The following is a 16,109-nucleotide window of genomic DNA, read 5'->3' on the forward strand; positions in this document are numbered from 1 at the left end:
CCCAAATAGGTCCTTTAATTTATGAGCTATTGAAACTCAATATTTCTGAGTTGTGCGGAATTTTCACAGAGGACTTGCACCTAGTTAGCTCTCAGTTTCGAAGATTATAGAGTTAATTGCTTTTGTGCCTGTTTCCATGTTTTTCCAAATATGGAGTTTAGCGTACAACACATAAGGTGGTTAGGATGCCGGATGCCTCATGTAGGCGTTAGGATCCAAAGCATTAAATGTCACCATCCCTGTGAAGGCCGCTAGTGATCTTTCTTGCTCTGACTTTGGATGCATTGATCATAGGGATGACAGGAAGGATGGACTGAAGTTCTACACGGATCCCTCTTACTTCTTTGACCTCTGGAAAGAAAAGATGCTGCAGGACACAGAAGACAAGAGGAAGGAGAAGCGACGTCAGAAGGTGCGTGGCTTGGTGGATGCACTCATCAGTGTGCACACGGGTCCTTTGCTCAGATAGTTGAGGGATGACATGTAGGCTCAGGTTTGCTCAGGGGGCCCCCTTTTCACATGACAATCCTGACATTTTAGCACAGCTTTTGAAATAAATATGGCAGGATTTGTTCTACAGCACCTGTATGCCTCTAGCAAAAGAAGTGAAGAACTCTTCAGTTTGGTTTCTCATCATGTTTGGTCACTCCTGTCCCTTTGCTCCCTCGGAGCTTCATAGAACAGTCACCGCTCCTGTCAGGCATTGGGGAGTTTGTCTTACATTCATGTTGTTGGGGTGCCACCTCACTGTGACTGAGGACTTGGTGAGGCATTTGCGAGAGATTGGGAAGCGTGAGTGAGCTGGGCTTTCAGAGATATTTTCTAGAGATGAACCTCCCCTGAGGAGCGGGGAGGTGGACGACGAGAGAAATGCAAGCCAACACTATCAGAAACAGCCACCCTGCACACCGTCTTGGAAGGACAAGGTGACTCATTCAGGTTCAGGGACTTCCACTTTGAAGCTTGTCCCCTTAGGATGGAGAGTTTAGATTTTTTATATAAACTGTGTTCAGAAATCAACACCCTAGGCCAACATGGGGAGGCAGAAGCAGGCAGATTTCTATAACTTCAAGACCAGCCTGATCTATGTAACAGATTCTGGGCCAGCCAAGGCTGTATACTGAGACATTTTTCTCAAAAATAAAAACACCAAACACAAACCAGAAAAACAAGAACAAATAACAATAATACAATATTGCCGGGTGGTGGTGGCGTCACCTTTAATCCCAGCACTCAGGAGGCAGAGGCAGGTGGATCTTGTGAGTTCCAGGCCAGCCTGGTCTACATAGCTAGTTCCAGGACAGCCAGGGATACACAGAGAAACTCTGTCTCAAAAAATTAACAAAAAACAAACAAAAAATATAATAACAAAACAACCACCCGGCTTGCTTGACAAATACTGAATCGCATTGGAAGAAATACTTAGCTTTCTGTAGGGTAGTCTTGAGGTTTGAAACATTTAGATGTATTAACATAATTGGAGTAAGAGTTGAAGATGAATAAGAACTCGAAGTTTGAGAAATAGAATTTTTTTTGTTTGTTTTTTTGAGACAGGGTTTCTCTGTAGCTTTGGAGCCTGTCCTGGAACTAGCTCTTGTAGACCAGGCTGGCCTCGAACTCAGAGATCCACCTGCCTCTGCCTCCCAAGTGCTGGGATTAAAGGCATGCGCCAACCACTGCCTGCCTGGTTGCAAATAGAATTAAAGAACAGGCCAGGTGTAGCTCAGCAGTGGAGCGCCCGATCATATGCACGGGTCATGGCTTCACTTCAGAGAGAAGACAAGAGACAAGGAGCAGGTAGAGAGGAGGAGGGTGCCCCGATCCTGAGTCAGGGTTTGTAAAATGTGTGTTTGATTACACTCTCTTCTTACGCTCATGGTGTGCATAGATGTAACTGTGGAATCTGGGAAGAACTGCTGAGTTTTACAAAGAATTCAAGCGAAGCACTCATGGAAGAAGAAACAGTGAAGGGCATTTTTTCTCCAGTGCACCACACCTTTCAGTGCAAAACCCAGGACTTTCAGGAGGGCCTTCTAGGGACACTTCCTGCCCTTCTAAAAGACCTTCCCTTCTTAGGCTCCTTGTCAGGAGAGGGTTTCTTTTCTGAAAATTTTATTTGTTTGTTTAATGTTGACAGATGCTTTGCCCGTATGAATTAGTGTTACTTGAGTGGTTGGTGTCTGCAGAGGCCAGAAGAAGGTGTCAGATCCCCTGAAACTGGAATTACAAATGGTTGTGAGCCACATGTGGGTGCCGGGAATGGGATCCTGGGCTGCTGGAGGAACAGCCAGTGTTCTTAACCCCTGAACCATCTCTCTAGTCCTGAGTATTTACTTTCCTGGTCAATAGCCTATTGAAAGAAAATTCTTTTGTTGTTGCCGTCATATAGTCATTGTTCTTATACTGGTTTTATAAAGATATTGTTCTCCCTCTCTCTCTGTGTGTGTAAAATAAAATCTAGGGTCCATAAATGAGGGAATGTATGTGATATTTGTCTTTTGGAGTCAGACTTAATTCACGTAATATCAGAATTTCCAGTTGGTGCATTTTCCCGCATTCTCTGTAGCTGAATTCAGTTCGTTGTGCCTGAATCCGACATTGTCTTTACCACACCTCTGCTGACAGTCAACAATTAGCTGTTGTGAGCAATACTGCAGTAAATTTTGGAGAAGAACCATCTCTTTGATAAGCTGACTTAGAGTCCTTTGGGCAAATCCTCGCAATGGGGGAGCCGGTCTGGTTTGGGTTTCAGCAAACTCTATATTGCTTCGCTAGATGCAGGATTCATTACATCCACACCCAGAAAGTCTTTATGGTTCCCCCCTCTCTCTGTCCTCTCAGGCAGTGCTTTCCTTAATGAGTGCTATTCTGGCTGAGTTGAGACAGACTGTCGTCTGGGTTTCCTAAGAAGGTTCTTGCAGGACCCTTTTCTGTGGTCTGTGAATTTGCATATCGTTGAGGACCAGTGGGGTAGAGCAGTTTTTCATGTGTTACCTGAATATTCCTATTCCTGTATTTCCTTTTTCATCTATAATTCTATTAATTTGTGTCCTGTTTGGATTCTTTCCATTGGTTTGACTAAGCGTCAGTCTTACTTATCTTTCCAAATAACCAACCCTTTCATTTCTTTCTTTCTTCCCTGATGTCTGCTATCTCGTGTGTGTTTTGTTTTTACTCTTTGTTTCAGAACCTCTAAACACCCTGAGAACAATCCACTCTATCTATTGCCTTAAACTGCAGACATTTGGTATACATATAAATATTTAAATATAAAAATGTATAAATATATGTGTGTCTAATATAAAGTTGTATATAAGATATATCACATTTTAAAATATAGATACATTTATATTTTACCACATTCAATAGAGACACTTGTTTATGCCAGCTTTCAGACTTCCCTTCCAGAGTACAAGCTCTATGAGGATAGAAACTGTGTGTGTGTGTATGTTTGCTATTTGTGTCAACAGTGCCTGAGTGCTGAGCATGGTCCCTGGGACATGCTTGTGCTTAAGCTACGGTGTGTGGCTTTGGTCATTCAGCCAGCATTTATTGAGTGTATGCTTCCTGTAAAGTTAAAGCAATGTGGTGAGGTTCATGAGGGGAGGGGGAGGATAAGAAAGATCATAGATGCCCGTGTAAGAAAAAGGACAGATGTGAGCTGTGTAGGTGCACAAAGAGGGTCTCACCTTACAGGAGGGGCTTGTATGGGACCCCAGTGAGCACTGAATGTGCCTTACCTGACAAACAGGACTGGTATAAGACTGACTTTGTGTATAAACAGGTAAGTTTTATGTGTGTTTGTGTGTGTGTGCGTGTGTGTGTGTGTGCGGGCATGCACATTCATGTAGGGCATTCAAAGTGTATCAATGAAGAAAATGATTTTTATGAATGGTGTTATGTCATACGGGCAATGCAGGTCTAGGTGTGAGCATGTTAAACTGGTCATAACCCTAGCAAGCAAGAGTCCTGTCCTAAAGGGGAAGGTAAGCACTGTAGTGGGAGCCTTTTGTTTCTTTAGAGACCTGCTTTGTGGGCCCGAGGCATATACTACAGTCGGGTATAGCAGTATGAAAATGCCTCTTGCGTGTGCACCAGGCTTGTTTGCTGTGCAGTTCACTGCATCTAACCTGCTGTTTTCCTTCCCCTTCTGTCTTGGCATGCTTGCTTTCTTTTCCTGGACATCAGGAGCAAAAACGTGTAGATGGCACCACCCGTGAGGTGAAAAAGGTTAGAAAAGCCAGAAACAGGCGCCAGGAGTGGAATATGATGGCGTATGACAAAGAGCTTAGGCCCGACAACAGGTTGTCTCAGAGTGTGCACCACGGAGCATCCTCCGAGGGATCTCTGTCCCCAGATACTAGGTGTGTGCATGTTATGGACCCCTCTCCCCATGTTTGAGCCCCTGTATTTTGGCTTTCTGTGTGCCCCACTTTGTCCTTGAAAATGACACCTATATTTTGCTTTCAAAATAATGCCTTAAGGCAGCGCTATTTCAGGTTGGGTGACTTTGCATGCTTTTTCAACTTTCTTAAGTTTGTTCTGGGGTTAATCGGGAAAGTGGAGTTTAAATGTGGATTCTGAACTTGGGTGACTGCCAATGACTTGAATTTTGCTTAGGTGTCCCTTACTACTTTAATAGAGAATGTTGAATTTCCATTGTTCTTTGTCATCTAACTGTCTGTGATCATGGGTTGCTAGTAGGGACCCTGGGAAGCCTTCATTTGAAGAAGACTCAGACACCAAGGGCTTGATGTCTCACTCCAGATAACTCATCTTACATGTCTCATTTCAGGAGGATGTCCTGCCGAGTTTTCTTTTAAGAGGTGACAGCCCCTAAGTAAGAATATTTCTTGCAGGTGCAAACGGTGGAGTCATAAGGTCGCATTTGTCACCGAGACCCACGGGCGACTGACCAGCCAGTTTTAACTTTGGTTTAATGTCTTGCTTCTGTCTTATTGAATCATTGTCATCCATTTGTGTGGATTTTTAACATTTACAAGTTAGAATTCAAGCCGGGTGCACGCCTCAGTTGGAAGAGTGATCGCCTGGCAGGTGTGAAGCCTGGGTGTGAAGCCTGGTGTTTCATAAGCCTCTAATCCTAGTGCTCAGAGGTGGAGGCAGGATGGTCAGAAAATCAGGGTCGTCCTAAGCTACATACCTGAGGCTGTCCTGAGATACGTGAGACTCTATCTTTAAAACAACAACAACAATAGCAACAACAAGCAAACCACCAAGTGTTTATCAAGGACAGTCAAAAATAGCGAGAAATCAAGTACATACCTTATGCTTGATCTCTTTCCTTTTGGTTCTTTCTTCTTTTCACCATTAAAACCTCAGCGTTTAGAGCAGTCTCTACCTACCCAAGGACTATGTGGGTGTTTGCTAGGAGACCGTTTAGGAGTTTCAGGATGTTTGATACTGCTTCCTGCCCAGGCCTCTGAGTTTTGAAAAGGCACACCCCAGGTATTCTTTCTGTACACCTTCTACCTTAAGTATTCAGAGAAATCTGGGAGCTTTGGGTTCTAGCCTCACAACTGAACTTTAGTATCAGTTTATTGATATTATAGTCTGCTCCTAAGGTGAGGGATACAGGGACCCAAGAGTCCTCCTCATTGGCATCAATTTGTTGTTCTGACAAATAGCTTAGTTGGGATTTTAGTTTTGTCACATGCCCATTTTCACTCCATCTGCACTCTAATTTAAACTTGTGTAGATGGAAAACCTGTGGTTTTTTTTTTTAGCTCCTCAGTTGAAGCCTTCTCATCCTACCGCCTGAGATGAGATTATTTCATGCCTGACATGATGCTGATGGCCATTGGAATTATTTTATACTTTGCTTATATGCTCACATGGTCTAGATAAGGTTTCATTTCTCTTAACTTACAAAAACAGAGCTAGGTGGATCATTTTGTCAGAACTTGCTTTTGTCTCATAGTCTTTCCCAAGACTTACTCTTGGCATACATAACTTACCAGCAAAGAGAACACAGTTCATCATTGGGCTTAGACTGAACACCTTGAATTAATTTGGGAAGTTTGGCTTATTTTATTAGACATGCTACCTTTTCTCTTTTTAAGAACATGCTGATTTTCTTTTTAGTTTTTTGTATGTATTTGTAAGTGACAGTGTGTGTGTACAGTTCCTGCAGAGGCAAGAATAGGGTGTCAGATCCCCTATAACTAGAGTTACAGATGGTTTTGAACTGCTGTGTGAATGTGGGAATCAAACCTGGGTCCTCTGCAAGAGCAGCCAGTGTTTTAGCTGCTGAGTTGTCCATCATTCCAGCCCTAACCTTATCTTATTATGGAAGAAAACATACTTATATCTGGGTATTACAGAAAGACATTAAAATTAAATATCCATCCTGACGTTATCCAGAGAAGCCCATTTGCATTTTGCTGTGTCTGTCTTTAGTCTTTTCCTGCACCTGTGTGTGGGATATAATCATGCCACACATTTTTCATGGACTTCTCTTACTATTTTTTTGCTTTGTTTTGTTTATTTGTCTGTTTGACCCAGGGTCTCACTGTGTAGCCCTGGGAGCCCTGGAACTGGCTTTGAAGACCTCAAACACATAGAGACCCATGTGCCTCAGCCTCCCAAGTGCTGGGATTAAAGGCATGCACCAACATACCTAGCTCTTTGACTTCTTAAAAATATCTTATTTTTAAATATTGTTTTATTTTAAATATTATTTGATAAAAGCATGAGTTTTAGTGGTGTATTAAAGATACCAAGGAAAGTTTAATCTCAAGTTTCATGGTGTGTGCACAAGACAGTTGTATATACTGTGTTTTAGCTCAGCCCAGGTGAGCTAAACTCCAGATTGCTAGGCGTGGCTTGTCTCCAACTGTAAGTTTCGGGTACACAGTTGATGGAATGTTCCCTGTAGTCAGAAATTAGTGCATCTTCACATCCAGCCTGCCCTAGTTTCTCCCATCCAGTTCTGGGCGATGCTTTAGTGCTGCAGCTCTGCCCAGTTGCCCTCTACAAACCCTGGGGATTGATGGGATTCTCCTTCCTGCCGCTTTATCTTAACCCACCCGTTCTCTCTGCTGCAACACATGGAGGCTGACCTTGCAGAGCCCCAGGATCACGTCCCTCAGCACCACATCGGTGGTGTGTCTCCTGGCAACTTCTGCCTGCCCACTCAGTCAGCATCCTCTAAGTCCTCTGCCCCCTCAGCCTGCTGGCAAGCCCGTTTCCTGGTCCTTCAGTCTTCACCTGGTCAGTCCCCTTTACTTCTCCTGTTTTCACCCTTCATCAGAGTGCTGCCCTGTAGAAATCTTATATTTTTCTTTTCCCATCAATTGTATGTCACCTCTGTCTTTGTCTTGGCTCCTATTTGCTATTGCTCAAGTCTGTTCTCCAAGAATGGAGTTCTCATTGTACCACAGAACGTGCTGTGTCCTGTCCTGTGTCTCGCTGGAGGCATTCCTGTGTGACAGTTTGTTTAGAGAGTGACACATCAGTCATCGAGTTACTTAGCAGAGTATGGGTATCACCAGTGACACTATAGTTTTAGATCCGTTTATACTTTTGAAATGCACTGAACCCGAGTACAGGACAGACAGCCTCCACCTCTAAAATAGTGTAACTCAGTTGCTAGCAGTCGGAAGAGTGGGCCAGACATCGCCATGCGCACATCGCAATCTAGACCACTGCTTACAGAGGAGAGAAATCAGCTGTTAATTCTTATGCTATAGTTAGGGGACAGCGGGAAGGAGTAAATTCTTCTGACTTGGTCTGTACTCTGGTTGGGGGAAGCTACCCACGAAGCCCCAAAGGCAGACATGAGCTTATATCTTCGTTCCTGTTCTCTCTACATCCCCAGTGTATGTTTACCTGTTTCCCTTCAGAGAGAGAAACACAAGCTGAATCCTAACAGGAACCAACAAGTATATGTGAGAAAAGTCAGAACAAGAAGAGAAGAGTGGGAGAGGAGGAAAATGGGCATTGAATTCATGAGTGACGCAAAGAGACTGGAGCAGGCAGGGAGCGCGAAGGAAGACAGGAGGCCCAGAGGGTTTGTCGTTTTGCTTTCTTGGATCCCCAGCCCAAGGTCAAACCCTGCTTCAGCATCATGAGAGGATGTGCAGCCCCTACTGACTGTCCTGTAACTCAGGCGAGAACGTGTGCCTCCTACTAACATGCTTGTGGCTGCTGCTACATATGCTGGTTCTTATCCTCCTCCCATCCAGGCTCTGCAGGATGCCCATCGTCAGCCTCTTTCCGAACTGCTCACTAACTCACTCAAGGTCTCCTTTCCTTTTAGAGCTCTGTTGTGACGGTGTGCTTACAGCCCAGGAAAACTGGCAGTGTTGCTTTTCCTTCTTTGGGTAAAAAATATTCCTGCCATTTAAGACAAGTGCGGCTCCCTATTGCATGGTGGACCCCCACTTTCTCTTCTTGCTGTTCTAATTATATGCTGTCATATTTTATTGCCTCTGAAGTTCATCCGAGATATTGTTTGTGAATGAAATGGTGTTTGACATATAGCATTGTCTTCATAAAGAAATACATGGAATGCTGTGACAGCAAGGCTCTGCCGGTCCCCGCTTACTGGTCTGACCTATCAAAGCATCAACTCTGAATCCATCTAACACTGGGGCTTGCTGCTAAAATAATTGTGTTGTGCTTGGACGTTCTCATGGGACTGGATCTAGCTGTCCAGTTAAAGGGATAACTTTAACTGTTAAAAGGAATAACTGTCCCATCCTTGTGTACTGACAATGCTGTTATTTGCTCTTAGGGGACATTTTTAAAACTCCAATTTCTCTCATCCCCTTTCCTCCGAAATCAGGTCGCACACATCCGATGTCACCGATTACTCTTATCCTGCTACTCCGAGCCACTCTTTGCAACCACAGCCGGTGACACCGTCCTGCCCAGCGGGGGATGCACCGCTGCATGGAGCCACAAACCAAGGCTCTGAGCATGAGTACCGACCCTCGTCTGCCTCAGCAAGGCACATGGCTCTAAACAGACCTCAGCAGCCACCGCCCCCACCTCCTCCCCAGGCCCCAGAGGGGTCCCAGGCTTCTACTTCAGTGGCTCCAGCCGACTATGGGTAAATTGCTACTCATGTTTGTTGTTGCTTTTGAATTTGTGTCTTGGTAGACACAAGTTTATCACATAGAATATAGTCAGGAATGATTGGGCTTAGTGTCAGTGTTGACAGAATCCGTGTCAAATAAAATAGAACCCCACCACTGACCATCTCCTTTCGTAGCCACATCTCAGCTGGGCAGTGTGTTTCTGTGTGTCCCTGTTCATATGCTGACTCCAGGCATCAATAAAGGCTAAAGTGCTTATTTGTGAGCCTGCCCACACCTCGAGTTTCTCAGGGAGTGCTGGCCATAGACAATGAAAACATGGAATGCCACTCTCCGCCATCCATCCTGTATCCCCCTTTCTCAGCCTCCGGGCTCCTGGGGATTTCTGCCCTACACTTCTTGTTTTCTGCTCTGTGAGTTGAATGTCTCCACTGTGTACAGACCCTTCCTGATCATGTGCGAGTTCACTTGGGCCCCTCCCCTTTATTTTCGTCGGTTATCGTTAGCTCTTTCAGAATTACTCTTTAAAATGCTCCCTAGTTTCTATGCCCAGGAAAGTTGAATATAGCAATGTGTCTTCACCCGAGTGCTGGCCCTGCTTTCCAATTATACCCACAGCCTGAAAAAGGAGAGCACAGGGTCTAGGTGTCTCCTATCCTTAGGCCTTGGCTAAGCTGGGATTACTAGAATGTGTTTTTAAGGCTGCTCCATCAGGTGCATGGAGAGTCAGTGATTTTGAAAACCATTGCCCTGTCTCTTGGGGTGTTTGACATGCTCCTGGGCACCTTAACCCTAGAGATTCTCATGGACAGGGGCAGGGAAGACAGCATCCTCCCAACCCCTGTCTCCTTGGCCTCAGAGGCCTCCTGAGATAAAGTTAGGAGCTACACAGCATCTTTGAGATACCCAGGATGGAAAGAGTACTAGTCTGCCGTGTATGTCCCTAGCCATCCACAAGAATTGACCATGCTTTTCAAATGGTTGTTTTAGGTGCATTTCAGTGCATTTTCATTGTCACGATGAATAATGTAAAACTGGAAGGAACTGACTCTCAGAGTGGACACATGCACCCCGCAGTGACTGTCCAGCTGGCAGCAGCATGCACTGTCTCTGACAGGATCCTCTCGATAAGCTCTATTAGAAATAGGAAGATGTGACCCTCCCTGCTCACTTGGGTGACTGTATTTTATTGTTCCTTAGGGTGCTTCCAGCACAGATAATTGAATACTACAACCCCTCAGGACCACCACCACCTCCCCCTCCACCCATGATTCCTTCAGCACAAACTGCCTTCGTCAGCCCTCTGCAGATCCCTGCACAGCCCCCGTTCCCCACCTCAGCTGGTTCCACATACCCCGCTCCTCCTCACCAGCCCTCCACTGGGCTCCTGGCCACAGCACCGCCTCCTCCAGGTCCCCCACCTCCTCCACCTGGCCCTCCTGGCCCCTCTTCTCTTTCATCCTCCCCACTGCATGGTCCCCCTGTCGCTGAGGCAAAGCGCCCAGAACCTACACAGCCACCCATAAGTGATGCAAGAAGTGACCTCCTGGCTGCCATCCGGATGGGTAAGTGCACACCCCGTGTCACAGTCTCCCTTTTGGAAGAGACTGCTTTGGGGTTCAGTTGACTACACTACCCTCAAAAGATAACTGTGCAGTTTCTGTCCTTTGTTACTTTCTTAATAAGCTGGAATTCTTTTACAGGTAACATGGAAACACATTATAATAAAAAAGTTAAAAGTTCAGGAAACGGTGTACTTGACAAGAAACCAGAAATTAAACATCAAATGATAGATTAAGTGATAGGACCCTTTTCCACTTTGTACCACAAGAATAAAATGGAAGAAAATGAGCTGCCAGCAAATCTAAGTTTACTCTGGACTCATCAGAGAAGCTCGACGTGCTGAGCCAGTGTCTCTGGCATTTATTCAGCTGCATACAGATTGTGCCAGGCAAAAATCCTGCTCTCACCCCAGTCCCCAACGCAGGGGTGGTGTCATGTTCATCGTGTATACTCAGTAGAGGGAGCCCAGCCTTTGCCTGTTTGACTGCCCCAGGGCCTTCCAGGAAGACCTGTGTGTAGAACCATTCATCCGTAACCAGTTAAAGCCCAGGGTGGCCAAGAAAGCAACAGACTGTGGAATATGCAGGGAGCTGCTTGAGCCTTGGGGACTGTATGGCCTCATAGTTACTGTTTGTCTCAGCAGAAAATAAGTGAAAGCGGTTGCTGGTCTGCATCCCTAGGAACTGCACTGTTATGATACCCTTGACAGAGCTGAGGTGCAGCTGCCTCTGCCTCTGCCTGAGCTCACTGAACCAGGCCAATGTGCTTTGAACATCATTGATAGACCAGTTTTTTAAGAGATGAAGTTTGAAAGCCAGAATACCTTAAGCGCGCGCGTGTGTGTGTGTGTGTGTGTGTGTGTGTGTGAGCTTTCTGGTCAAAGGAAGAGAGTACTAGATGTGCTCTTGTACCCCTGTGGCCAGTCTAGTGAGTCCATAACCAGTGACTGCCATGCTCCTAAAGACCACCGACATTCTCTGCAGCTGTGAGGCTCACGAATGCGGAGATCAAAGCACCGTCCAGATTAAAGCTTACCAGAAATGGGGGCAAATAAGGAAGGAGATGGTTGAACCTGAGCCAGGGAAAATGCCCCCAGTAGATTGGCTTAGTGGTGGCATTTGAATAATATTTATAGAGAAAATAGTAACAGTCCTCATCTATGATAACTTCTGGTTTTGATGTTTTCTTAAAGAAAGACCACGTGGAGTATTTTAGTGGTATAGGGACATTATGTGCCATGTAACTCCTGAACGGTCTAGAGAAAAGTGAATAGGTGATGGCATGTGTGTGTGTGTGTGTGTGCCTATGTCTGTATGTGTGTGTGTGACAGACTGGGAAGGCTTGTTCCAGCATTGTCAGGGCAAATAATGTGGGGATATTTTCCTTCTGGTTTCAGAGCTAGCCCATAAGTCTGAAATTCTGTCAAAGAAAAAAGTTTAACATGGTCCAGGTTAAATTCCCTGCATATTGTGTTACCACCCACTTGTGCGAAGGTTCTATTTTGTGTCCATTACCTGCAGTAGACTTAGCACACACATTCTCTCCACCCTCAGATGGCCACCACCTTGTATTTGTAGACTCAGTAGAAACAGGGAGACCTGTTTGGTTTTTTCCCTTCATTGCGAACTAGCAAAGATACTGACTCTCCTCCTCACATTGTGTTTTCAGGAATCCAGTTGAAAAAGGTGCAGGAGCAACGTGAGCAGGAAGCCAAACGGGAGCCAGTCGGGAATGATGTGGCCACAATCTTGTCTAGACGCATTGCTGTGGAGTACAGTGACTCAGATGATGACTCTGAGTTTGACGAGAATGACTGGTCCGACTGAATCACACAGGGCCAGGCAGCAGGGGGACAGCCAGGGCACTGTATGGAAGTGTGTTAGGAGCGCGTGTGATCTCTGCACCCACATAGTGGTATTACCCTGTAGCTTTAGTAACTTTTGTATTAACAGTGTGCTATTGCTTCTGCACATCCTTCTGGATTGTTGAGTATTTACTGTGTAATACTTAAGTGCCACTGAACACAGCACACCGTGCTGCACACCAGGAAATACGCTGTAACTAGTGCATAGTCCCGAAATAGCATCTCGCTTCCCTCTCAGCTGGGAGAGTCTTCACTCTTGTTCCTCCTGATCCGGCAGACTTGCCATAGGTCTGTGGAGCTGCCCAGCGTCAGGTCTTTGCAAGATGAATGGCTGTGTCGCAGTGATGTCTTCCAACCAGTAGGTGGCACTGCTTTACTCTTTCTTTTCTCTGCAGGGTGATTTCCAGGTGGACTTGGTTCTAGAGGGAGAGGTTTAACAAGTCAGAATGAGACGTTTCTCCATTTGAACTCTTGGCCTGGTGGCCTCCAAGTGAATGTGTGTCCACTGTCCTTGCGTGCTCTGTTGCTTCTGTTACCTTTGAACCCACAACAGAGAGTTCCCTTTTTAAGTGCTGGCCTCTGTGGGGACTCACATGGAAAGTGCCCACTAGTGACTTCTGTTCAACTTTGCAAATGGAACTCACTATAGTGGCCAGCCCTGATAGTGTGGACACCAGTTAGCCAGGCCAGATGCAAGCTGCCCAGGGTCTGCAGAGCTTACATGGCAAAGCTGCCACATCTGATCCCCTCTTACTCTACCCAGTGCAGATGAGACCTACATATGTCATTTCCTGGGATCCCTGCTCCTCTGTTACCATGGAGAGAGCATAATTCAGCACATCACCCCACTTGCTCAGAACCTTAGGAGCTTGGGTTTAGCTGAGAGATGCTGCCAGCTGTTCACGACCCATGGTGCTGTGGCTCGATTCACACTCAGTCTCTCAAACAGGCCTTCACCCCTCCTGAAGCACAGTAATCTTCTCTCATGTTGTTGGCACATTTTAATGTTAAAAAGTACCTCACCATATAAACTGGATCCAGCCAGTTGCCATGGCAGAGAACCCTGACTTTCCCTCTGCTGTCTGGTCCCTGGTGTAGGTGGGGCTCTGACTCCAGGAAGATAGTGTCAGCTTTGCTGGAGGAAGGACAGCTACTCATTTAGCTAAGTCACTGGGTATTCTAGGTGGGTTATAGATAGGACCTCATGGACGTGCTAGGATGCGGATTCCCCAGGACTCCTTATGTGCACACTTCAAATGAAGTACGTACACTGCAGATGTTAGTATCACTCACTTTGGATAAAAAGAAGAATCTAGAGCTGGGACGAATTGTGTCCATTGATGCACAATGTCAGTGGGGTAGTAACGAGTGATGTTTGCTCATGAGTTTGGGGACATCACCCAGCTGCCCATATCACCCTCTGTGTGAGAGGACACTTGTCCACTTGGGCAGCCATCTTGTAACACCTGCCAGTATAGGTTTAATCACATCAAATTTGACAGTAAAAACCCATCTACAGTCCCCTGCCTGTGCCCTGCTTTGGCGTGTGTCCCAGTGCTCTCTGCTGCTGGGTGGACTGGCATGCACTTCCAGTGATCATCCTGGATCCTGTACACACATGGCCATTGCTGAGACTTGCTATCATGTTAGTAATTTAAAGAAGCTTTTATGTTTCTTTCTCATTTCTATTTTTCCAGCACTGAAACCTACCATGTTGGCATCATCCTCAGGACTTTGCCATTTTGAGTCTTTTGTTCTGCTTACGGTAGTTTGCCTCTGTTGTTCCCTATGGACCCCAGAACTCACATTTAGCAGAACTCCTTCATTTGGTAGGACCCTTATGTTCTCAGGGTGGAGGAAATACATTAAAGCTACCAGCCATTGTCAGGATTTCTTTTCTGATATCACATATAATGAAGTTAGTGGCACTTTATTCATAAATATTTGGGAGCTTATCAATTGTTGGTTGTCTTATAGTTTCATCAACCAGTTAGTTTAAGTTTGTTTTATAGCTAGTGAGAAATCTTTTGCCCAATGTATTCTGTAACTCTTGAAAGAATAGAAAGTGGCTAAAATCCAGTTTAGATTACCTGTAGAGTATCTTTCGGCAAATCTGATCTAGTCTAAAGTTTAAACCCAAGTTGCTTCTAATACAATACTTTACAGAAGAGCACAAAACAAAAATGTTTAAATTTTCTGTTTCTATTTTTAAAAAGTATCTGCTAAAACAAATGAAGAACAGAATTTCATAGCATATTTTATTTCTATGAATTTCAATCTTAGAATTACAGTTATAAATTTTAGGGTTATTTTAAATTGTTCCCAGCTTTTGTGTCCCTATGTATTTTAGATGAATTTCTAACATTTTTTTTCTCATTTTATAGACTCAGGCAGATGGATAGATGGAGGGGTGGGTGGGAAGTGGACAGATGGATGGATTGTAGGTAGGTAAGTGGGTAGATGGATGATAGATGGGTGGGTGAGTGAATGGGTGAGTGGTAGGTGGGCGGGTGGATTGGTGAGTGGATGGATGAGTGGGTGGTAAATAGATGAAGTGATTGTGGATATACGAATGGGTGGAGGTCTGGATGGGTGGTAGATGGATGGGTGCATGGGTAGGTAGTGGATAGACGATGCCTGAGTCTGCACATCACTGCACCCCAGAAGGCAAATGAGTGCTCAAACCATGAGCTTTGATACTTAGATTTTATTCACTAAGATGCTATTAGAAGATGGATGTTTTCATCCCCATACATTTTTAACACATCAGAATTGTTATGAGCAGAGGATGGAAAGGGTCATGAAAGCTTTGTAATATTTTCAACAGAAATATGTGATACATTTGAATCCCTTAAAGACTGCAAAGAGTGTGTCAGCGAGACTGGCAAGGAGTTTTTGTTTTATGAAGGAGAATATCTTTATCTTGCAGTATTATCAATGCAGTTGTGAATTGAATCTAAAGTGGTATTAAAAACTGTCAAACAATTTTTAATCTGTTTGTATATCTTACAATAGATCACAGATAACATCTAAATAAAATCACACGTGTAACCCTACAGGGCTCTGCTTATTTATGACAACATGGTGTGCTCAATTCCATGGGGAAAGAAACTGGGCACATACAGGATCTTTAGTTGACGTTGTCTTCAGGAGACAATAGAAGATCCCATATGATCTGTGTTAAATTTCTGTGTGACCAGAGATTCAGAGAGAATTCTGTGGACGCCATGGGGAAGGACTAGTGTAAGTAGATGACTCCAGACATGGTGACAACATGGTCATTGGGCAGAGAGACCAGGATGGTGATGGTCTTAGCTACATTGAGTCTCCATAATAATCATAAATAATCTGTGACACTCGTGGCATATGAGGTATTTTTATTATTTACTTCTGCTCAGGAGGATGCTCTCCCTCTTTCGCTGAAGGAATCTAGAGTAAAGTCACGTTGTTTATTGTGACTTGGCTAGATACAGAACACAAGCTGGGGTAGCATTTCATTTGTGGAGCATTGGAAATCAAGCCTAGACTGTGCAGGTAGTGAGGAAACGAATATGTCTTCCTAGGACAGCTGTTTTATCACCAGGAGTGCCCTGTGCCTGCATTGTGAGTCTTTACCCAGGACG

General features: G+C 44.9%; 1 protein-coding gene across 2 annotated transcripts in view; it reads left to right on the forward strand.

Annotated features, from left to right (window-relative positions):
• Window positions 1-15,542, forward strand: part of Wasf3 (WASP family member 3) — an 89,749-nt gene extending 74,207 nt beyond the window's left edge. The window contains exons 6-10 of one of the 2 annotated variants that reach the window (XM_057765413.1): window positions 295-412; window positions 4,189-4,364; window positions 8,807-9,073; window positions 10,260-10,624; window positions 12,291-15,542. In XM_057765413.1, coding sequence (XP_057621396.1) covers window positions 295-412; window positions 4,189-4,364; window positions 8,807-9,073; window positions 10,260-10,624; window positions 12,291-12,448 — 1,084 coding nt within the window. In that variant the 3' untranslated portion in view covers window positions 12,449-15,542. Of the gene's footprint in view, window positions 1-294; window positions 413-4,188; window positions 4,365-7,862; window positions 8,030-8,806; window positions 9,074-10,259; window positions 10,625-12,290 lie in introns of both variants that reach the window. The other variant, XM_057765414.1, reaches the window with a different exon arrangement.
• Window positions 15,543-16,109: the final 567 nt, after the last annotated feature.

The sequence above is a fragment of the Chionomys nivalis genome, chromosome 3, assembly GCF_950005125.1.
Source record: "Chionomys nivalis chromosome 3, mChiNiv1.1, whole genome shotgun sequence".
NCBI lineage: Eukaryota > Metazoa > Chordata > Mammalia > Rodentia > Cricetidae > Chionomys > Chionomys nivalis.